This window comes from Mesoplodon mirus, assembly GCF_964341445.2.
Source record: "Mesoplodon mirus genome assembly, chromosome: 6".
NCBI lineage: Eukaryota > Metazoa > Chordata > Mammalia > Artiodactyla > Ziphiidae > Mesoplodon > Mesoplodon mirus.
This window is the reverse complement of record NC_138982.1, coordinates 45,106,308-45,130,392: the sequence shown is the minus strand read 5'-3', so window position 1 is coordinate 45,130,392 and position 24,085 is coordinate 45,106,308. Positions and strand designations below refer to the sequence as shown.

Here is a 24,085-nt window from a genome sequence, read left to right as displayed (position 1 = left end):
ACCACTACAGCAACATGGATGGACCTAGAGATTATCATACTAACTGAAGTCAGTCAGAGAAAGATGAATATCATGATATCACTTACATGTGGAATCTAAATGATACAAATGAACTTATTTACAAAACAGACACAGACTTTGAAAACAAACATGTTTATCGAAGGGGAAATGTGGGGGGGAGGGATAAATTAGGAGTTTGGGATTAACATATACACATTACTATATATAAAATAGTCAACAAGGACCTACTGTACAGCACAAGTAACTGTACTCAATATTGTGTACTAACCTATATGGGAAAAGGATCCGAAAAAGAATGGATATATGTATATGTATAATGGAATCACTTTGCTGTACACCTAAAACTGACACAACATTGTAAGTGAACTATACTCCAATATAAAATAAAAATGAAAACAATGCACCACCCTCCCCCCACCAACACTTCGAACAAACTGTGCTATTTCCCCTCACACCCATGTTTATGCCCCATCTTCAAAACCACGACCAACGGGATCAGAGATGCCATCTGAACTGGGCATTGACAGAGTCCACTTTTCCACGGGAAAGAAGGGACGGAGGGCTCCACACAGAGGGAGCAGCCTGGAGGGGAGAGTGGGGACTATAGAAGGAAGGGAAACGGAGGCTGGGCCTCCAAAGAGCCTGAACCTGGCTCTGGGGCAGCTGCACCTGCTAAAGGCCCTCAGCCTTCCCTAACAGGCTGCCCTGTATCCAGGGCTGCAGGTCTGAGGGGGTTCTTGGCACTGACCTTGAACTGCGCTTCAGGTGGGCCGGTGATGATGACCATCCTTTCACTGACGTCTGGGCCTTCTGCTGGGGCAATCTGCAGTTCACAAAGCAAGAGGGAAATGCTACTGCTTGGCTCTGTTCCCCGAGCTCCTCCTTCTTGTCTAAGAGGGTGGCACACCCACTAGCAAGAGATTATAAGACTCATGCCTTTGTACCTGGTGCTTTGTCTGACCCTGCTGCTTCCACCCTGGGTCTTAGGAGATTATGACCATAGCGCCCAGTAACAAATTTGGGTCTCTGGCCACCCAAGAATAGTTGGAAACAAGTTAGTACTTACTGCCCGTCCCTACCCCCACCAGTAGTGTGACCAGCCTCCTTTCACCAAGGAGCTCCACTAGCCCACCAAGGGCCCAGGGCGAGGAAGGGCTGGTCCACAGAGGAGTTAAGTTGGAGTCCGCCTGCAGAAAGGGCTGTTAGCGACAGGTGTGACTAGGACCAGCTCCTCTGTAGCACACGAATCAACTGACGGCACCACAGCAAGAATGAGGACACCCTGGTTCCGGTGTGCGTCTACAAACCCCTCCTCTCCCCACAGATGAGACATGGCAGTTGAACCTGGCAAGCTCAAAACCTCCTAGCTCTCACTCTGTGACTCTGACATCTTTTTTAGCAGAACTCAAGATGGAACAACCCAACATTTTTTTGTTAGATCCTCTTTACGTATTTTTTCCCCTGCATACCCTGCCTTATTTCAAAAACCTTTAAGGTAGCTTTAAGATTAAATACAATGTAGCATAATTAAAGTTAAATTTATTTTTTTGGCCACACCATGTGGCTTGTGGGATCTTAGTTCCCTAATCAGGGAACCTGTGCCCCCTGCAATGGAAGCGTGGAGTCCTAACCACTGGACCACCAGGGAATTCCCCTAAAGTTACTTTTAAATGAGCTAAAAGTACACCAGGCACTTAGGGATGAGCCAGGAGTGAGGTTAGTACACAAATGCACCTCATAAAGTCCTACACACCACCCAGAGACCCCATCCCCGAGACTGAACTGTTGAGCGTGAACATGATTCACCACTGACGGGGCGTGTCTGAAGTTATCATCTCTGAACCACTGTGTCTCAGTCTTGGCTCCCGCAAGAAGACCTCCACCTCCACAGGGTTTTAGTTTTCTCTCAGTACATGTCCTAAGCCAGGCTGCACCTGCAGGCCTCAGGGTCCTGTGTCGCTGTCCCAGCTTTACCGTGAAGCCAGACCCAAGGCCTGTGCTGACCTTGCCCACTCTGAAAGGAGAGACTCTTCTATGAGACCTTCAAAGAAGATCTGGCCCTGACTACTTAGTGGCACGAGGATGAACGTGAGACACAGGTCACCGACCACTGAGCTTCCTGAGGGGGGGGGGTCTTCCCTTTGCTGCGGGCAGACCACCTACCAGCCTTCAACTGCAGGGCAGCACCCTCAGCCAAAAAAACAGATGTGTCCAGGGGACTGAGACCCACCAGCAGGCTGCATACAGACTGGCCCTTAAGATCCCTGGCGGGAACCCTCATCTCTACTTCTACATCCATAGGTGGCATTAAATCTGCTCCTTATTTCCAAGAGTAAATGAGAGTGACAGGAGCATGGACACAGTGGTTCCCAGCTCTTATCCACCCAAATCAAGAAGGGCTGAAAGGCTAATTCATAATTCACATTGACCCAATCAGTTCTCACAGTTGCCTTGTTCCGATCCTGAAAGAAAGCCCCCCATCTCTCCACTACCTGGTATTCACAGCCCAGCCCAGAACTCTCAGAGCCGCATGTGTGCTCCTGCAGTTCTGGAATGGCACTCCCCAGGCAAACTCCCTGAGAGGACCTGGAACGAGGACTCCACTTTATGACTGAAGCAAATGGGACGCAGAAAGATGAGGTGACCACCAAGATCACGGGTGAGCAGGGCTGAAACAAGGATCAGGAATTTTGTGTGGCATTCTGAAGCCTGTCGGCCAGATGATGTGCAGGAAAGGCAGGCGACGGGGGCTCAGTTCTTGCCTGTAACTGAAGCATCTCTTGCATGCACCACCCGATCCCAACTCAGCCCAACCCCCTCCAGCACTCTGCTCCCACGTGTTGGTGTAAAGCTCTCCCCCCGCCTCAGCAGCATCAAATGTGCCTCTAGTTGTGGCCCCTGAAGACTGGCAGAGCAGGATTGGGGGTGGTTCTCTGGAATTAGTGAGATCATCACCTTTAGAGACAGATGCTGTCAGAGACCTGTCAAGATGAAATCTAGCAAAAACCAGATTGATTTTAAAAGTAGGAAATGTCTCTTGCAAATGTTTGGCTTCCCTGGATTCCTCTTTTTCTCTACTACTCTGGAGAGAGCCAGAGCCCATTCTGTCCCCTGCTGTCTTTGTCCATCACAGAAGTCATGCCACCACTCAACTCTGCTGGGACATAGAGGGACTATGGGGATGCTGTGGGGGAAGCCCAAGGGGTTGATCCTTCTCTACTTCCCAAAGTCTTGCTGGAATGACTCTGGTGTAGCACTCAGGTTGCTCAGGTTGAAAAAACATTGGACCAAAAATAGGATAGCCCAGTCCAACCTCAGCTCTCACATTCTTTAGCTTTGTGGCCACTGACACGTCAATGAAACACTGGGCCCTAGTTCCTTATGGGCAATGGTAAGTGGAGAGTTATTGCTGCGATTAGTCCTGGGAAGTGCCCTGTAGCCTAAAGTCGGCAGAACTGCTATCTAAGAGCCAGTCCTGCCACCAGCATGCCTTGGCCATCTCCCGTTACCTCTCTCGGTCTCCCTTTTCTCAGGGGAAAAAGAGAGGATTTGATGAGACGACCCCTCAAGTCCCTTTTAGTTGAAATTGTCTCATTCTGTCTCTTGCGCTGCATCGCACCTCAGACCACAGGACCGGACACTGAGAATGGCCCTCAGGGTGCAGCCAGCCCAGTGGTTGTCCATACCTTACCTGTCCCACACAGAGGGCGGGCCCAGCACAGCCCATCAGTACCTGGGCTGGGGTCTCACCTGCAACAAGCCTGCTGGGTGCAAAGGCCCCGGGTGCTCCACCACCGTCTGCCCCTACCTCAGGCTCTCCTCCAATCTGCACACTTTGCAGGTGAGATAAATGAGCACCGAGAGGGGAAATGATTTACCTACATAAAATTCTTTCATGGTCTCGCTGCAATCCTTGTTCTGCACTACTCAGAATGTTTTGTTTTTGTTTTTTCTCCAGCACACTTGCTGTGGGAGAAATTCCAGCTCTTCTTAGGGAGAAAGTGTAAGCATTCTTTCTCTCCAAGTCATGAGACTTCTTGTTCGGAATTCCGGGTTGTCCCATGGCAGCAAATTATTTTACGTAACAACGGGAACTCTTGTTTCCGACAGCGTTTCACGAGGCTTGGGACGTGCTCAGCATTCTGCCCGTGAGTCAGCGCTGATAGCTGGGCTTGGAGCAGGACCAGGGTTGAATAATCCTCCCCTTTCAGCTTCTCTGCCGACTCTTCCCATTGTACTCCAGGAGACAGGCGGTGGGAATGTAACTGCAGCTGTGTCTGCACTCGGCCAGTGCATGAATCAGGGGCACTCCTTCCTGACCTCTCTCCTCAACCCCGAGGCCGCGGCTCAGGTTATGTCACCGGCTTTTGTTTATCTGCCTTTCAAGTTTTCCATTCAAACTATTTGTTTCAAAGTTCAAAGGTTTCTGAAATGGAGACTAACTAAAGCATCAAAGCACTGACAATTGCTGAGTATAAATTATTGTTCTCCTTAGGCTCACTCCCTTCACTTGGGAGAGTCCTCAGCCTTTGTTTTATCTTGAGGACAATGGTAGCCCAAAGAGGACCGGGTTGGCTTATGTATTACTAGTATTTTTTCCTATTCATTTGTTAGTTGAACAAAAAAGGAGTGAGAGAGGTAAAGATGAGTGCACATGGGAATAGTCCTGAAGGCAGGCTTTCCAGGTCCTGTAGGATTTTATGGATGGCGTAAGAATTGCCCGGGATGGACAGAAGGAACAAGGGACATGGGGTGGAGATGGGGGTGGAAGAGGGTGGGATAGCGGCAGCTGTCAAGAGCGGCTTTACCTTGATGGAGGCCCCGGCGAATCTGGCCAGCTGTTTAATGTGCGCCCCTTTCTTCCCGATGATGGCACCCACAGCCTGGGTTGGGATGAAGAGATTCACAATCTCCTGCTCTGGATACTGGAAGGACAGGACAAGACAAGACAAGACAGACGACATCATTCCTACCGGGGCTGCTCCTTCAGGCACTCAACAGTAACGGAGCAATGGCCGGATGCTGCCTGGGATGCTTCTGGGGCCTGGGGCACTGCAGGGGGGAAGCTGGAGGGATGAACTTGAACAGGATCCACACTAGCTACACCACCACTAGAGTGCAAACTCCTGAGCAGCTGAATTTGCTGGACACAGCAAGCTGTCTGTCCACGGGCCTTCTGTCAAGTTCAAATGTGATGTGTATTTCTCCTGTGTCTTCATCCAAGCTATTAAGCACACCTGGCCTGAGGCACTTTGTTAGCACAAATGGAGAGCTGCCCTCCCACCTAGTGGGCAGGAGCGGCATTTTCACTGGAGGGGAACTGGGTTCAAGACGAGACTGTAATTAAACCTGCCCTCAACAGGCCACGAGGGGATGGCCTAGAGAGACACAGGCAAGCCCGCCAGGGGCCCTTGCTGTTCTTGTCTGTAGGGGTCTGTGGGAAGGACACGGCCCACTTGCTAGACTTTGTTACAGAACTTCGGAGACTCTGCCCTTTAGCCCAACACCACCTCCTACTCCGACCTGCTGACTGCTCCTCTGTACCGGTTTCCAGCCACCTGTGGGATCTGTGAGCACCAGCAGGATGCTGAAGGGCCTCTGAGTGCACTTGAGTGCTGGGTGGTCTGGTGTGCTGATGCCCTGCAATGTGTCACTCCCAGGACAGCCTGGAACCAGGGGACCCAGCACGCACACCGTGAGCACGCACTGGTCAGTCTGCCAAGGACTGAGAGGCACTGGCCACAGGAGAGGGACGAGTGGCAGATGGGGCTGAACTGTGGGCACTTACTGAGTGATGATGCGGGAACGGGCCGAACTGGTGAGGGGGGTACAAGCTGGAGAAGTATCCGGAGTGGGTCTGCAGCAGGAGAGAAACGGTCAGTCAGCAGAGCCCATAGGGCTGCTCACCAAACTCAGGGAGGCAAGACTCTCACACACAACAAAGGCTCCCGGCACCACCACCGGGCCGCGCTGTCCTAAAGGCACACCTGTGCCTCTGCAGCTCAGATCTCTGCTCCCTTCCCTCACGGAGCACTGGCTGGGCTAGATATTCATCATTTCCAAGCTGAGTCATGGTCTAGGCTTCCCAGGAACCCACCAGAGGAGGGAACATGCACACGCACTTCTTAACCTGCCCTCAGGCAGAGAGGAAGCGCCAGTGGTTTCTATTTTCTGAGGAATTATGAACCACAGATTAAAGGAACAGAGAGTGTCAGGACAAATCCAAGAGTTATTCTAAACAAGCAAAGTGTTCCTGGGAAGTCAGATCAGTGAGCGCCCAGAGAATCTCAGAAGGAATGGAGAGACTGAGAATAGAGAAATTGAAAATGAAACTGAGGAGAGACAATGAATGAATAAATACATATTGTGGAGGGGGAGGCGGAAGCAGGGGACAGGAAGGCAGATGTGGTAGAAGAAAACAGAGCTATTAGGAAAGTAGCGTTAATTTTTAAAGTAGCTGCTTTTTATTGAGTACCTACTGTGTCTTAGACATTGTGGTGGATACTTTATCCATAAACTCTTTTTTAAAAAAAATATTTTATTTTATTTTTGGCTGTGCCACGCAGCGTGTGGGATCCTTAGTTCCCCGACCAGGGGCCGAACCCATGCCCCCTATAGTGAAAGCGTGGAGTCCTAACCACTGGACCACCAGGGAATTCCCCATAAGCTCTCTTAATCCTCACAATAGTCCTGCAAGACAAGAATATATCTGCATTTATATATTTTATGGGCAGGACATTAAGTAGAGTCAGCAATGTCTAGTTCACTGTGCTTTACACATAAGGCCAAGTAAATGCTGACATGCCTATTACAGGAAGGGAGGTGGACAGCTCTGGGCACCATGGAACCAATCCCTGAGGGGCCGTCTAGCAGTGGTCAGACACTGACCAGTTGGAGGCTTGGAGTTAGGGGACCTAGCTTTCATTTGAGGGTCCTTGAGCAAATCTCCTGGTACCCTCTGTCTCCTGAATGTCCTGTTGGATTCTGAGTTCCAGAGCACAACTCTGCCTTCGGACTCATTAGGGACAAAAATGAAACTATTCCTCTTTTTGAGTTTGGATAGTGGACTTCAGGGGAAAAGAGATGTGAACACGGTGGGGAACTTCCTCCAAGGGTGCTCTGAGTGTCCAAAGCACCCGCAGGGGACAGGGCTTTGCCAAAGGAAGGGAACGATCCTGTAATGCAAGCCTCTGCTCTCACGACTTGGAAAGAGGCTGCAGTGACACCTCAGGGCCACAAGAGGGGGCCGTGAGATCACTGTTCTTCTGGCAGACGTCCACTTTCGAAAGGAAGGCTGAGTGAAGACGTTGGGCTCACTTGGGCCTGCCTCTTTCTTGAAGAGCATCAGCTCCAGACCCTTCTCAGTGCAGGTCCCTTTCCTGGGCCACGGCGGGTCAGGGAGAAGTCCTGCAGCTTTTCTCCTCAGACAAAGCTCAACCTTGGGGAAAGGATGCTTCTGCCCTCCTCTCACCTGGAGAGCTTTTCCTTCAGCTCTCAGCAGAAATAATTCTTTTGAATTGTGATTTGGCCTCAAAACAGACAAACCACAAGTGTAGCTCCATTCTGGGTTCAAATACTCCCAATATAAACACTGTATCAAATTTAGATCTACCACTTGGGTGAGGGGAGGGGATGAACTATAAAAGGATAAAAAGAAATAATTCCCCAGTCCTCTTTTTATTCATGAGTTACAGCTGGAAAACTGTTGTGGAGAAAGAACCCCAAAACTCGGCAATCAGGAACTTGTTTCTAGCTGAGGCTCTGTCATTAGCCTTTGTGTATATAAGTTGGTTTTTGGAGTCAGAAGACCCGGAAGACTTGAGTCTGAATCACTAGTTCTATACAACTTGGAATAATTTATTCAGCTTTTCTGAACCTCATCCACAAATGGATTAAAATAATATCCAGAGCTTACAATACTGTTGTGGGAGTTCATTCAATTGTTTACTCATTCATCCAAAAGATATTTGAGCAAAGCACTGTTCTAGGTGCTGGGGACACAGCTATTGAGACAGAAAGGGTCACGGCCACCACAGAACTCAGGTTCTACTGGAGAGGCAGACAAGCATGTGAAAGAAACGAACAGGAGGATATGAGGAAGGGTAGCTGCTGAGACGAGGAGTGGGATGGCAACTTCAGCTGGAGGGGTCTGGGAAGCCTCTTGGAGGAGGTGACCTCTGAGTTGGGACCCACGGAGGAGACGGAGCCCCATGCAAGGCACTAGGGAAGAGACATTCTAAGCAGGGTTCTGAGAGGTGCAGAGCTAGGAAAGGGGTTGGTCTGTTTGGAAAACAGAAAAGAGGCCAGTATGGTGAAAGCAACTGAGAGAACAGCCTGATGGGATGGGGAGGCAGGTAGTGTGAGATCACGCAGGCAGGGCTCTGTGGGCCTCGATTTGGATGTGGATTTGACCCAAAGTACAATGGATGCCCCTGAAGGACGTTACATGGCATTCATTCAGTGAGGTCACAGGAATGGAGAATCCATCATCAGGCACTGTATGGCTTGAACTACTGACTGTTAAATGAGTACTTATTTATCACTTATCAGAGCACACTTTCCATTCCCCCCACCCCCATGCTTACACAGAGTCCACAACTTCAACTGGAAGGGGAGCTTAGTCATAATGATCAAAAAGTAACCTGTTGATGACTTAAATAAATGTTCTCTTTAATGGGAAAGCAGGGTGTAGCCAGCTGACACACTGGGGCCCCAGAGTGGGGCGGGCGGTATGGAGCCACAGCCCTAAAGTGGCAATTGGGCTTTTACTGTCTCAGCTTGAGGGTCCCCAGCTATTTTATGAGGGAGAAGCTACTTTACTTTTGAGTGTTTCAAAAGAATTATGATTTGGGGTATGCGGGGGAGAAGAGGTTATGGTGAAGGTGCCCCTGCCAGGTATGGTCCCCCAAAAAGAGAGGCAGCAAGGGTGCAGGGGGTCACTATTATCCACTGGTTCATTTCAAATTCTGTTTGAGGGCAACTAGTGTCTGCGTCTCCTCTGGGGGTAGCAGAGGTGTATATATCAAACATACTCATGAACATTTAGAATGGAATTCAATTTTAAGTTGGGCCTGCTCTTCCTGGAAGAATTGCAGGGTCCTCGGTTCCTAGCTGTTGTGTATGACCATTTGATGTATCATTTAGGTGATATTCTGAATTATGAAGAAATCAGGGAGCAGAAAGAGAGAGGGGTGTTGAAGGGGTAGTAAAGAGGGCAAGGGTCAGGCATATAAATTATGTCCAAAAATATAACTAGCTTCAGTGTGATGACAGAGTGATGTTATAAAGATGGCAGGTGCTCTCCCTGGGAACCAGGGATACGGACATGGGAGGAAGGGAGTGGACTTGGTCAGAGTCATGGGCAGAGCTATTCAAGATTCAGAAGGTGCACCATTCTATCCCAGCTTGTCCAGTGCCTCCTTCCAGACCCTGCCTATCACCCCTGTGAGCTCTCAGAGGACCAGCTCAGAAGCTGAGGGGGACCAGGAATTGGTAAGCTAGCAAGAGGTGGAGCCAAGGTTTCAGCACAGATCTCTGTGTCTGACTCTGCATCCCAAGATCTTAACCCAACACTGCCCTCCTCTGGAACATTCCAAATTTATTAGTTCAGGTGGGGCCCTTGGTGTAGTTATGATAAGGCTCGCCTAAGGATTCTAATACGCCCTCTGCTGAGTTTAAGTACATGAATGGACAATTAAAACTCATTGGACATATACAGTGAATCAGCAGTATGAAAGAGGGGAGCAAAGCTGAGCAAGGCAAGAAAATGACCTCAGTGAATTAATTCAGGAAAGAGGGAGACCTTTTTTAAAAAGTCTGCTTTATTTCTCAGTGAGATTCAAGAGGGCAGTGCTTTAATATGTGAGTAGACTGCTATGAGGGAAGCCAATCAGAGAACTAGATCGATCTTAGAAATTAAAAACATGACTTGTGGAGTAAAAACTCAGTAGAAGTCATACAAATAGCAGCATGGACACTCTTGAAAAGCCAATCAGTGCACAAGAAGATTAACTCACGCAGAACAAAAGGAAGAACTCAGACATGATGAGCAGAGTGGGAAGATCTACTCTCTCTCCATAAAGTGGAAACTCCAGGAGGAAATGGAGTGGAGGGAAGAGAAGCAATGCTAAAATTAATTACAGACGCAGAAGGTTTTCCTGAACCAATGAAAAACTTGAATGTTCAGACTAAAGGGCTCTGAGTCAGATTTCTGATTTCCAAGGGTGTCAGTAAAATACTACAAAACGCAAAAAACTTAGACAAAAGAAAAAAAAAGTTACCTACTAAAGAAAGAGAATCAGACTGGTAGCAACAATGTTTTCAGAGTTCTAAAGGAACTAAGACCCTAGAATTTTTAGATACCTAGTTGAACTTTCATTCACATGTGAAGTGGGGGGGGCATTTTCAGGTACAGAAAAGCTTAGAAATTATACTACTTACATAATTATTCCTGAAAAAAAAGTTGTTTGAGGAACTACTGCAGAAAAACAAAGAAACGAAAACAAATAACTCAAAAAATAAGAGGATATGGAATACAAGAAACCATCTGTAGTGAGCAAAGAAACCAGTAAGAAAAGTTTAGTTAATTCTAAATAACTGTGAAATATGAGATTGTGTATTGACTAAGAAAATTTAATAATTTGTACTAAAATTCCAGGCTATTTATGGAGTAATATAATAAGAATACATTAAACAAAAATCTGTTAGAAATAAAGAACTTGAAAAATCATAATCATAGTGGGAGAACAGTAAACTGCTCTCAAAATGTAGTAAATCATAGAGATAAAAATAATTATATAGAGGATACAAGCCACCAATTAAAAGCTTGATTTTACAGCCATAAACACAACTTTGAGTCCATCAGAGAAGGTACATCTTTCCAAGTGCCCATGATTTCCAAAGTTTTATCATGCATGAGCAAGACCACAAAAATCAGAGATGTTCCAATAACATTCTTTGAGTACAAAATGTACAGGAAACAATTATAGGATAACAAAAAAGAAACCCTTAACTCCTTAAAAATTAAAAGAAAAATCCCTAGTAAATTTGATTAAGAAAAAGAAGAGAACGGAAATATACGATGGTAGGAATTAAAAGAGAGAGATATTCACAAGTTCGCAGCTTTAAAAGGCAACGGTTTGCTTTGCACAGCTTTGTGTCACTAAGTATGAAAAGAGAGATGAATACTTTCATAGGAAAATATAAGAAATTGAAAAGGTTATAAATGATCGATCTTTCTCCAAACAAAAGGTACTAGGCCCAGAATTTTTATGGATGGATTGTATCAAATCATCAAGGAACAGAAAATTCCTACATATTAACTTTCCCAAGTATAGTAGAAGTTGACCATCTTTCCAATTCAACCTTTGAGGAAAAAAAAGATTGTTGAAACTGTCAAAGACGCTATAAAACTATAGTAACTGCAGTGTAGACAAAAAGATGAATGGAACAGAACAGAGCCCAGGAATATGACTCAGCGGGAATGAAGCGAACAACAAAGCTGCCATTTCAAATTGAGTGATGAAATGGTGCATTTCTTAATAAGTGACTTTCGGAAAACTGGCTATCTATTTGGAAAAACAATAACGTTAGATCCCTATCTCAGAGTATAAGTGAAGATAAATTCCCTGTGAATTATAAACTATGATCCCCCAAAAGCAACAACTAAAAATTACTGTAAGAAAACTTGGGAGAATATTTTATAGTCTTAGATGGCAGAAGGCTTTTTCTTAGCATAACATCAAAGCCCAGAAGTCCATAAAGGAAAACATCACTGATTTAACTATCTTAATTTTAAAATTTCTGCATAAATTCTGCTGAAGGGAAATGTGAAAATTTACAATACATTCCCCTTTGATGCAATAATTGCAGTCTTAGAATTTACTTCTAGATATACTCACACATTTATGTACAAGGATATTCATTGTGACACTATTTGTAGCAGAGAAAGCCTAGAGATAACCCCAATGTAGAAAAGTAGTATGCTCAGTAGAAAAATTACAGTAAATTTCATACAATGGATACTATGTAGCCATCAAAGAGAATTAGTTCTAAATATGGAAAGATGCCCATAGTAAGTAAAAAATGGAAACAAACAAATAAAAAACACAGTAATTCATTGTGTGTGGCATGATTCCATTTGTTTTGGAATAATATGATTATAGGATTATATATGCTCATAAAACATATTTTAAAACATAACAGTGCTATACTTCTGGGGAGTGGTGGCTGGGTGAAATGTGGGTAAGAGAAGGAAGGCTGAAGGGAAACGTTTACTATTTACTTCACACAGCAGAGTTCGACTGTTCAAAAAATATCTATTTTAAATTACTATGGCACAATTTGCAGAGATGTGGATGGACCTAGAGATTGTCATACAGAGTGAAGTAAGTCAGAAAGAGAAAATCAAATTATCGCTTATATGTGGAATATAGAAAAATGGTACAGGTGAACTTATTTGCAAAGCAGAAATAGAGTCACAGATGTAGAGAACAAACTTATGGTTACCAAGGGGGGAAGGGGAAGTGGGAGGAATAGGGAGATTGGGACTGACATATAAACACTACTAAGCATAAACTAGATAACTAATGAGAACCTACTGTATAGCACAGGGAACTCTACTCAATGCTCTGTGGTGACCTAAATGGGAAGGAAATCTAAAAAAGAGTGGATATATGTATATGTATAACTGATTCACTTTGCTGCATAGCAGAAACTCACATAACATTGTAAAGCAACTATACTCTAATAAAAATTAATTTAAAAAAGAAAAAAAAAGGTAAAAAGATTAAAGAAGCCAAAAAAAAGAATTTACTATGGCACAAGACACCACAAATAAAGCAAAGAGAAATGACAAGCTGGTGGAAGATATTTACAACATGACAAATGGTTAACAGCTTTAATATGTAATTAGCTGTTATAAATCATTAAGATGGCGGTAAATGACAGTAGCAGCTAAGATTTATATAGCAATTACTGTGTGCAGGTTTTTACTTATTTAACAACCCCATGATATGTGTACTATTATTACCCCCATCTTATAGACAGGGACATGGAGACACAAAGAGGTTAAGTCACTTGCCCAAGTTTGTTAAAAATATCAAGTGATATAGTGCAGAGATTCAAACACAGGCAGCCTGACTCCAGAATCTATACTGCCTCTTAATAGACTGATGGGCAAGGGATACAAAAAGACAATTCATTAGAGAGGGAAAAAAATGGCCAATAAGCCCCAAAGTGTTAAATCTCATAATAGCACCCTTTAAAGTATCAGATTGCAAGGAATAATTACATTGGTAGTGAGTATAGGAGAAAAAAAACACCTCTCTGTCACATACCAGATAGGAAGGAAAAGTAGTACATTCTTTATGTATCAAAATTTATCAATATTTATATTTTTTATAGTTATATATAAAATTTATACATTCCTTGGCTCCGCAATTCTATTTCCAGGAATTTATTGAGAAAATAGCTGGATAAAAGAACCAAGATATATATACAAGGATTTCCATTGTAGAGTGAAAATTTGGAATACACACACACACACACACACACACACACACACATCACCTATATATTTAATACATTATACATGTATCTATAAATTGTATATATACCCATACATATACATAGAAACACTGATTATTTCTAGATTAAGAAAAAACTTGCACTTGTATTATTTGCTTCTTAAATACTTTGCAAATATTACTTTTATAACCAGAAAATGATAATAGTAATTTTCATACCTACATACATACATTAAAAGCTTCCAGAGTTGAGAGACCAATTTGTGCATGTGTGAGCCAGCTGCAAAGAGGTGCACAGACTTCCTGACCTTTGGTGCTAAGAGCAAAAGCTCTTAGTCACCAGCACTGAGTAGAGTTCTCTGTGCTATACAGTAGGTTCTCATTAGTTATCTATTTTATGCATAGTAGTGTTTATATGTCAGTCCCAATCTCCCTATTCCTCCCACTTTCCCTTCCCGCCTTGGTAACCATAAGTTTGCTCTCTACATCTGTGACTCTATTTCTGCTTCGCAAATAAGTTCACCTGTACCACTTTTCTATATTCCACGTAAAAGCGACAATTTGATTTTCTCTTTCTGACTTACTTCACTCTGTAAGAGCAAAAGCACTAGAGTTTTGTGATGCACAAAAGCAACCAGGAAATAACCTAGTTCCTTGAAATCTGAATGCCTTTGTGACAAGAAAGCAATAATATTTTATAAGTATTTGAAGTATCCCCACCACCCCATCCTACCCTAGCCTTCTCAGGAGGCCTGGGCCCACTAGGGAAGCCCTCAATCCTGCAGTACAGGCTCTAGATTCTGCACAGGTGGGTGGCGATGGCCACCTCCATGCCTGCCCTGCGTTCTGCAGCTGTCAGAGAGAGGGGTCTGCAGGAGCTGTATTGTTTCAGATTTGGGGCAACTGTGTGCTTTGGATTAGAATCTAATCTTGACCTATGGGCTCAAGATCAGAACTACATGGCTTTTAGCTTAAAAGAAGAAATTTTATTTAAAATCTATTTTATAAAGAACAGAAACTATTTTAGTAAAATCATTACTATTTTAGTAAAATCATTACTATTTTAGTAAAATCATTATTCTACTGTTTTAGTAAAAAATCTCAGATGTGAAGGAAGCTTTCAAAGTGGCAAAACCTATTTTCAAGTTTAGAAAATATTCTGCTATCATATGAAAAGTTCTTTTTGTTTTAGTTCAGGGGTCTGCAAAATTTTCTGTAAAGAGCCAAATAAATATTTTAGGCTTTGCATACCTCAGGGTCTCTACTGCATTCTAGTCAACACTGCCATCACAGCAGGAAAGCAAACAGACAGTACGTAAATAAACATTCACAGATGTATTTATTTACAAAAATAAGTGGTGGGCTGCCTCAGGCTGTCGTTTGCGGACCTCTCTTTTAGATTATCAATTTTAGAAGTGGTCTATTGTATTATATCTTTTTTCTCCCACCATTTACGTTACTTAGGTTGAGAGGCTTTTGAAGTTATCTTCTGTGGAGCAGTATGTACAGTCTTTCTCCCAAGAAATGAGATGTGTCTAAATGCCAGTTCATTGTACTGGGCTCGGTCATTTTCAAATCTCAGCAAAGATATGGGGACATGCACCTCTCATAGCTGTTCTCCCTCCTTAGAGCAGCTACATGACTATAACAGCTGCTATTTCCCTCCTGCCATATTCCCAGTTCCCTCTAACACACACACACACACACACACACACGGCTCAATATTGGGCCCTATCCTTTAGTTTAAGGGAAAATGTATATAACTCTATTGTATGGAGATTTTAAAATGACTCAGAAGAGCTGTATATAAACAAGATGACAGAATGTGTATGTTTTTGTGACTAAGGATGTGGGTGCAAGTTCATGCCTGTATTTTGTTGACAAAACAGCACGGTGAGTTCATCCCACCTCTCTACAGAGACCCAAAGAATTACTAGGAATTCGGACATTGCAACGCCTACCACACCAGAGACCACCTCTCAAAAGAAAGAAGTGGTTAAGTTAATGTTCTCCAACCTGATTCTTCCCATTTAAACAGTATAAACACTGGGAGAAAATTAGTTTGCTTAAAAAATAAGTAGTATGTGTGGAGAAGAATTAGAAATGAAAAAAAAAGAAAGCTGTCAAGTATCCTGAGCCCTAATTTGGTAATTTGTTGATCCTGAATGATGCCTGAGAATGGAACAAGCAGAAAACACATAAAGTTCACATTTCTTCTGCCACTATTAATTATGATTCAAACAATAAATACTTACTGAGAATCTACTAAATGCCAGGCATTGTGCTAAGTGTTTAGAAGTCTAAACACTGTGTGTTATTTTCTTTTAAAAACTGCCTATTAATAGAATATAATGAATTTGAGTCATAGACACAGGTGGGAATTTTATACATGAGTCATCCAGGTACCCTAATATTTTAGTAGGTGAACAACACTCATGAAGGTTCTGATTTGAGCTAACAAATCCTTTTTTACAATGAGTAGGCTTCTAGCTAATTAATTTGCTAGTAGACTCTTTCTTCCCCAGATATGACATATACTATATGTTTAAGAGCACATACTTAGAAGATGATTTAGTAACATTAATCTGTCCATTAGGAAGAAGTCCTAAGAACTGTTGAATTCATTCTACAATCCCTTATGAGCACAGCCTCCAAATGAAGGCTCCGGCTCTGATTCAACATGGCAGAGAAATGCTACTGCCTGGAGGAGCGTATGAGCAAACCCTTGAGAGCTGAGCTACTTACAGCGAAAGGGTGGTAGGGGGGACCGGGGGGAGCTCCTCGGGGCCCTGCTGGCGGAGGCAGCATGGACAGTCCTGTTGAAAAGATGCCAAGTGCGCTGAGGTTCAACCCCGGGATCAGATTGGCTTGTTGCTGGGAATAAAAATGGAGAAAAAGTTGAGGGGAGGAGACCTGAGAGGTCCAGCTTGCCTGGGTCAACCTCCATCTCTTGTCTGGATGGCACCAGGGTCTCCTAATCAATCGGCTCCGCCCAGGGCCCGTGGACCTCTTCCTCACCCTGTTGCAGGGGTGAGCTCTCCAAACCTCAACCTGACTGTGGCTTTCCTTCAAAGGTTCTCTGCTGCCTTGGGAGTGTCTACACATCTTAACACAGCAAGCAAGGCTCTTCCTGGGGACCCAGGTCACCTCACCAGCATCTCTCCTGCTAACCCTTTACCTCCACTCTGCCCAGTCCTCCTCCTCTCTCCTCTGGACCCCCCACACACTGTCTACCTTGCAAGAAATGTGCTTCTCTCCCTCCTCACCTGGCTACATCCTACTCGTCATGTGGGTTTCACCTGAGCTTAGGTGTCCCCTCTTCGAGGAAGCCTTCTCTCACCCCAAAGGCCTCAGCTCAAGGTGCTCTCCTAACATGCCCACGTTTCCTTACAACAGCAGGCATCACATGGTATCTGAATGGTCTGTGTAGCTGCCTCTCCCCTTTTTACACCACAATTTCCTTATAGACAGAGACTGTCCTATTTAGCGCTGTGAGCTCAGTGCCTGGTACATAGTAAGTACTCAATAAATATTTGATGGATGAATATGTTTAAAACATATTAGATTAATAGTTTTTCCTAACTCTATCCAGGGAAAGATCAGACCCTTCACTAAGATACCACTTATGTAAACTCCATTATCCATATTCAGAATGGTTCACAACCTTGGCTTCTTTACCGTTTAGTTGCCAGCTTCATGATCATCTCACTTGCTTATTTCACATTTAAACATGGGGATGCTCACGTAGGCTGCCCCTTCAGAGGCAGAGGGATGACGCAGCGCCCACCCTGGCCTGTATCCAACCTGTCCCACCACTGCCCCCCTAACGCTAAGCAAATCTCTAACATTTTCTCTTTTCTTATCTGTGGCTCTAGGGTCACCCAGTAAGTTGCCTTCTTTTAGAATGTCTGGAATAGGAGAGCTAGGATCCTTGACCTTGATCCCATTCATGTGTAAGATCTAGTAGTTTTGTTATTCACCTATCAACGCATGACTTTAGCACAGACATGAATGAACCTAAGTGATATATATGCTCAGGGGAGGATGTTTGGAGCACCCAGACCCTTTGTAGCATTTCCAGGTGTTCACGGAAAGAGCTGTTTATCGTAAGAGATCAAGATCCCAAAAGAAGAAAATGAGATCAGTGGATGATACTTTCACAGACAAATACACACAAACGGGGGAGAAGTTCACATTGAAGTCTTCTCCTCGTGCCTCGTAATTATGATGTGACAAGGGCTACTAAGGGGGGATTTGGGGTGAGGTGGGAGAGAGAGTACTGACCTGAGTAAGAAGGTCCTGTGGAAAGTGCTGCAGTGAGGAAACTGGGGCTGCGTTTAACCTACCTAGTCCTTCGTCAACATTTATTCTTCTGTGAAATGTTATATACAAAGTCTGGGATTTTCTTCAAAGTCATCCAAGAGGGGTGGGGATATGGATAAAGGTTCAGATGAAACGAAACAGGCCATGAGTTGATAACTGTTGAAGCTGGATTATGGGCATATGAGAGCTTATCATAGTATCCTTTCCTGAAAATCATTATCATAAAAAACGAAAAAATTTACTCCTCTGAGCTGAGTTTGTGCTTTGATTGATGGACAAATATTTTTAAGATTTTGAATGAACTTTAGAATGGTGTCTCCCCATTAAAAAGTTGGAACTAGTAGTAAAAACAGGAAGAACAAACCCAAATCAGTCTGCTAGAAGTATTAGAGCTGAGGCAATACATCAGGGGCTTCCCTGGTGGCGCAGTGGTTAAGAATCCGCCTGCCAATGCAGGGGACATGGGTTTGATCCCTGGTCCGGGAAGATCCCACATGCCGCGGAGCAACTAAGCCTGTGCACCACAACTAATGAGCCTGCGCTCTACAGCCTGTGAGCCACAACTACTGAGCCCGCGTGCCGCAACTACGGAAGCCCGTACACCCTAGGGCCTGCGTGCCGCAACTACTGAGCCCATGTGCCGCAACTACTGAAGCCTGCGCGCCTAGAGCCCCTGCTCCACAACAAGAGAAGCCACCACAATGAGAAGCCCACGCACCACAACGAAGAGCAGCCCCCGCTCGCCACAACTAGAGAAAGCCTGCACGCAGCAACGAAGACCCAATGCAGCCAAAAATAAATAAAGTTTTAAAATAAAAAAATTAATTAAAAAAATAAAAGAACAGATCAGTGAGAGATGAAAATCAGAAGTTATTTTTAAAGTATGTATTTTTAAAATTGGAAAATAGGGAAAAAATCTCACTTTTCTAACATACCAGCTATTTTGATTTTTATATATAGCCTTCCAGGCATTTTGACCCATATTATTTTACATAATTATAACCCTAGTTACATATACTTTTATATATTCTTTTCTTAATTAACAATACATTATAAGCAATTCCTCATTTTAAAATCTTCCAAGTTGTGATTTTATTGACTTCACACTATTTTGTCCAGTGCACTTATCATCATTTACTAGTTCGTTTCCTGATTATTCTAATGCCCTTGCCCCAAGAAGACATGAATAACTCTGCATACCTATTCTAAAGTGCTTCTTCACTTTCTGAATGGCAATTATTCTTAGAGAGGCTTGGATCCTGCCTGAAAATACATGTGAAAACCAGTGGAGAAGAAAGCAGTAGGCACTTACATTAACAGCCAGCATATCATTTTCAAAGGCCTCACGCAGCTTCTTCATAATCTCTATTTCAGCATTGGCACAGGCCTCAACTGTGCCCTTCACAGTGATGGTTCTTTCAGGGTTGTATATGCTCAAATCCTGCAAGCTGGCCACCAGGAAAAAGAGAGAAATTTCCTTTTTTCAAAAGGAAAAATAAAATCCCAGAAGGATCACAAACAAGTCTTGGTGGAGGAGACAGGGAGAAGACACCACACGCTGTGGCACAGAATATCTGCCATCTTATCTCAAATCTTTGTAGTGACTTAGATCAAATCCATAGTAGAAAATGTTTGACTGGTAACTATTTATGTATTTGTTTTGATGGTGTTGAATATAATCATATCACTTATGATTACATTCCCACTTTAAAGCAGATGAATGAGTTGGATATATCAAAATGCTCAAATTCTCCATTACTGGGCACAATTAATCTGAACAAGTGGCTTACGATGAGATTGTTATCTTGGTCCCTGTCTCGTGTTCAATTTTCTTCAAATTTCTGCCTTCTTTTCCAATCAGTCTTCCAACCAAGCCATTGTGGGCCAGGATCTTCAGAGGAATCTCTTCAGCTCTAAAAGACACAAGCAACATTTTAACATTTAAGGTGAACACAACGGTTGCCTCCCAAGAGCTATTACCCTCCTTTTTTCTTACAAATAGAAGCCATTTTTGTTTAGGTACCAAGTGACCATGGGCTTTATGAGATGCTGGGTCCTTCACTAACTCTGGTGTGTGAATTCTGATTAACACACGCCAAATCATGGTAATTATACTCCCTTGTGACTGGTTGGAAATGGGTCCAAGAGAGAGATCTGGCCAACTAGGTATGAGAATAAGTCTGTTGGGTGATTTCAGGAAGGTTTTCCTTGCTCTTAAAAAAGGCACAACGGATAATGACATCAGTCAGATGGTAGACTAGGAAGCTACAGGCCCTCCTACTCCCACAGAGACACCAAGTTGACAACAAAAGATAGGCTAGACTATCTCTCTGAGAACTCTAGAGATCAGGTGAGAAGCTATAGCACCCAGGCTTTTATAAAACCAAAAAGGGATTCAAGTAAAAAGGGGTAGGAAATTTTGTGGCATTTGGCATGCCTTTCATGCTCCTTCCCCTTACACAGTATAGCAAGGGGAAACTGGGAGGAAATCCTCCATACCAGGGATCCTCCCCTGGGACAGAAACAAAAGACTGGACCATGATTCCCACGTTCTGGCTTGCCTGGGGGCTGCCCGAGTGATTGGTTTCTGTCTCGCCTGACTTAGAGTTGACAAGCCTGGTGCCAGAGTCTGGAAGCTGCTGAAAACAGAGGTGAACTGTTAGAGCTGCAGTTCCATAGTCAGAAGCCAGAGGGTGAAAGAGATCAGAAATGGTTTGAGAGGTCCTAGAACCTCCAGCCAGACTGATTAGTGATGATCTTCTCCTGAACAAAGCCAGTATGCAAAGACTGTGAGAGGTGTTTTTTTTCAAATGCTCAAATCGCAGCAAAAAATTATAAGGCATATAAAGAAATGGAAACATGGCCTAATCAAAGGATCAAAATAAAACTCCAGAAACTGACCCTAAAGAAATGCAAATCTATGAGCTACCTGACAGACTTTAAAAGAGTGATCATAAAGATATTCAATAACCTAAAAGAGAACACAGACAACTAAATGAAATCAGGAAGATGATGCATGAACGAAGTGAGAATATCAACAAAGAAAAAGAAACTATTAAAAAACAACCTAACAGAAATAATAGAACTGAAAAACACAATAACTGAACTGAAATATTCATTAAAAGGGTTCAACAGCACACATGATCAGGCAGAAGACTGAATCAGCAAACTTGAAGATCAGTCATGTGAAATCATCAAATGAGAGGAGAAAAAAGAAAAGAGAATTTTTAAAAAATGGAGAGAGGGACTTCCCTGGTGGCACAGTGGTTAAGAATCTGCCTGCCAATGCAGGGGACACAGGTTTGATCCCTGGTCCAGGAAGATCCCACATGCTGCGGAGCAACTAAGCCTGTGCCCCACAACTACTGAGCCTGTGCTCTAGAGCCTATGTGCCACAACTACTGAAGCCTGTGCACCCTAGAGCCCGCACGCCGCAACTACTGAAGCCCGCGTGCCTAGAGCCCGTGCTCCACAGAAAGAGAAGCCCGTGCACCGCAACAAAGAATAGCCCCCGCTCACCGCAACTAGAGAAAACCTGCACGCTGCAAGGAAGACCCAACGCAGCCAAAAAAAAAAAAAAAAAAAAAAAGTGGAAAAAGGCTAAGGGACTTATGGAACATTATCAAATGGATCAAAATACACATCATTGGAATCCCAGAAGGAGAAGAGAGAGATGGTGCAGAGAGCTTATTCAAAGAAAACAGGCAGAAAACTTTCTAAATCTGAGAAAAGAAATGGACATACTGATTCAAGAAGCTCCAAGAACATCCAACTGGGATAAACCGAAAGAGAATTCCACTGAGATACATTATAACCCAAGTGTCTAAAGTCAAAGAGAAAATCTTGAAAGCAGCAAAAGAAAAGTGATTAGTAATATATGAGGAAGTCTCCATAAGATTATGGATGGATTTCTCAGCAGAAACTTTGCAGGCCAGAAGTGAATGGGATGACATATTCAAAGCACTGAAAGAAAAAACTATCGGGCTTCCCTGGTCGCGCAGTGGTTGAGAGTCCGCCTGCTGATGCAGGGGATGCGGGTTCGTGCCCCGGTCCGGGAAGATCCCACATGCCGCAGAGAGGCTGGGCCCGTGAGCCACGGCCACTGAGCCTGCACGTCTGGCGTCTGCGTGTCCGGAGCCTGTGCTCTGCAACGGGAGAGGCCACAACAGTGAGAGGCTCGTGTACCGCAAAAAACAAACAAACAAAAAACTATCAACCAAGAATACTACATCTAGCAAACTGTCTTTGAAAATGATGGGGAAATTAAGACTTTTCCAGATAAACAAAAGCTGAAGGAGTTCATTACTGTCAGAGCAGCTCTACAAGAAATGCTAAAGGGAGCCCTTTAAGTTGAAATGAAAAGATGGTTCAACATATGAAAATTAATCAATATAATATACCACATTAACTGAATGAAGGACAAAACCCACATGATCATCTCAACTGATACAGAAAAAGCATTTGATAAAATTTAACAACTTTTCATGATTAATAACACCCAACAATTTAGGAACAGAAGGAAACTACCTCAACATAATAAAGGCCACTTGTGAAAAGCCCACAGTGAACATCATATTTAATGGTGAAAAACTGAAAGGTTTTCCTCTAAGATCAGGAACAAAACAAAGATGCCCTCAGTATTTCTATGTAACATACTATTAGAAGTCCTATCCAGAGCAATTAGCTAAGGAAAAAAAATAAAAGACATCCAAGTTGGAGAAGAGGTAAAATTATCTGTTCACAGATGATATGATCTTATATGTAGAAAACAAAGATTCCACAAAAAAACTGTTAGAAGTAATAAACTAATTCAGCAACACTGTAGGATATAAAATCAACACACAAAGAACAGTTGTGTTTCTATACACTAACAATGAACAATATGAAAAGGAAATTAAGAAAATAATTCCATTTATAATAGCATCATAAAGAATAAAGTATTGAGGAATAAGCCTAATTAAAGAAGTAAAAGACTTACACACTGAAAACTATAAAACAATGCTGAAAGAAATTAAAGACAGAAATCAATGGAAAGACATCTCGGATGCATGGACTGGAAGACCCAAAGTTGTTTAGATGTCCACACCACCCAAAACAATCTACAGATTTGATGTAATCCCTATCAAAATCCCAATGGCAACTTTTGCAGAAACAGAAAAATTCATTGTAAAATTCATATGGAGGGGCTTCCCTGGTGGTGCAGTGGTTAAGAATCTGCCTGCCAATGCAGGGGACACAGGTTTGAGCCCTGGTCTGGGAAGATCCCACATGCCATGGAGCGACTAAGCCCGTGTACCACAACTACTGAGCCTGTGCTCTGGAGCCCGCGAGCCACAACTACTGAGCCCACGTGCCACAACTAGTGGAGCCCGCGTGCCTAGAGCCTGTGCTCTGTAACAAGAGAAGCCACTGCAATGAGAAGCCTGTGCACCGCGACGAAGAGCAGCCCCCGCTCACTGCAACTAGAGAAAGCCCACACACAGCAACGAAGACCCAATATAGCCAAAAATAAATAAACTAAATAAATACATTTATTTAAAAAAAATTCATATGGAATCTCAAGGGACCCTGAATAATCAAAACAAGTTTGAAAAAGAACTCACATTTCCTGATTTCAAAACATATTGTATAGCTATGGTAATCAAAACAGTGTGGTACTGGTTTCAAAACAGAAAAATAAACCAACAGGAAAGAATAGAGATCCCAGAAATAAATCTCTGCATATATGGTCAAATGATTTTCGACAAAGGTGCCAAGGCTACATCATGGGAAAAGGACAGTGTCTTTGAAAATTATCTTAGGAAAACTTGCAAAAGAATGCAGCTGGACCCTTATTTCATATACAAAAATTAACTCAAAAGAGATTAAAGACCTAAATGTACAACCTGAAAGTACAATTTTCCTAGAAGAAAACAAAGGAGGAAAGCTTCACGATAGTGAACTTGGCTACTGTTTCTTGGATATAACACCAAAGCACAGTTGACAAAAGCAAAATTAACAAATGGGACTACACCAAACCTAAAAACTTTTGTGCATCAAAGGACACACTCAACAAAATGAAAAGACAACCTATGAAATGGAAGTAAGTATCTGCAAATCATATATCTGATAAGGATGTGGAGAAATTTGAACTCTTGTGAAAGGCTGGTGGGACTGTAAAATGGTACAACTGCTATGGAAAACAGGTTCCTCAAAAAATTGGAAATAGAACTACT

At 43.3% G+C, this 24,085-nt stretch overlaps 1 protein-coding gene across 3 annotated transcripts in view; it reads right to left on the bottom strand.

Moving 5' to 3' along the window:
• Nucleotides 1-24,085, bottom strand: part of IGF2BP2 (insulin like growth factor 2 mRNA binding protein 2) — a 158,269-nt gene that overhangs the window by 6,768 nt on the left and 127,416 nt on the right. For 2 of the 3 annotated variants that reach the window (XM_082626137.1, XM_082626139.1), the window contains 6 exons: nucleotides 19,661-19,783; nucleotides 19,183-19,318; nucleotides 16,293-16,421; nucleotides 5,810-5,878; nucleotides 4,830-4,946; nucleotides 770-844 (listed from right to left, as the gene is read on the bottom strand). In XM_082626137.1, the coding sequence (XP_082482263.1) occupies nucleotides 770-844; nucleotides 4,830-4,946; nucleotides 5,810-5,878; nucleotides 16,293-16,421; nucleotides 19,183-19,318; nucleotides 19,661-19,783 (649 nt within the window). The remainder of the gene's footprint in view (nucleotides 1-769; nucleotides 845-4,829; nucleotides 4,947-5,809; nucleotides 5,879-16,292; nucleotides 16,422-19,182; nucleotides 19,319-19,660; nucleotides 19,784-24,085) is intronic. The other variant, XM_082626138.1, reaches the window with a different exon arrangement.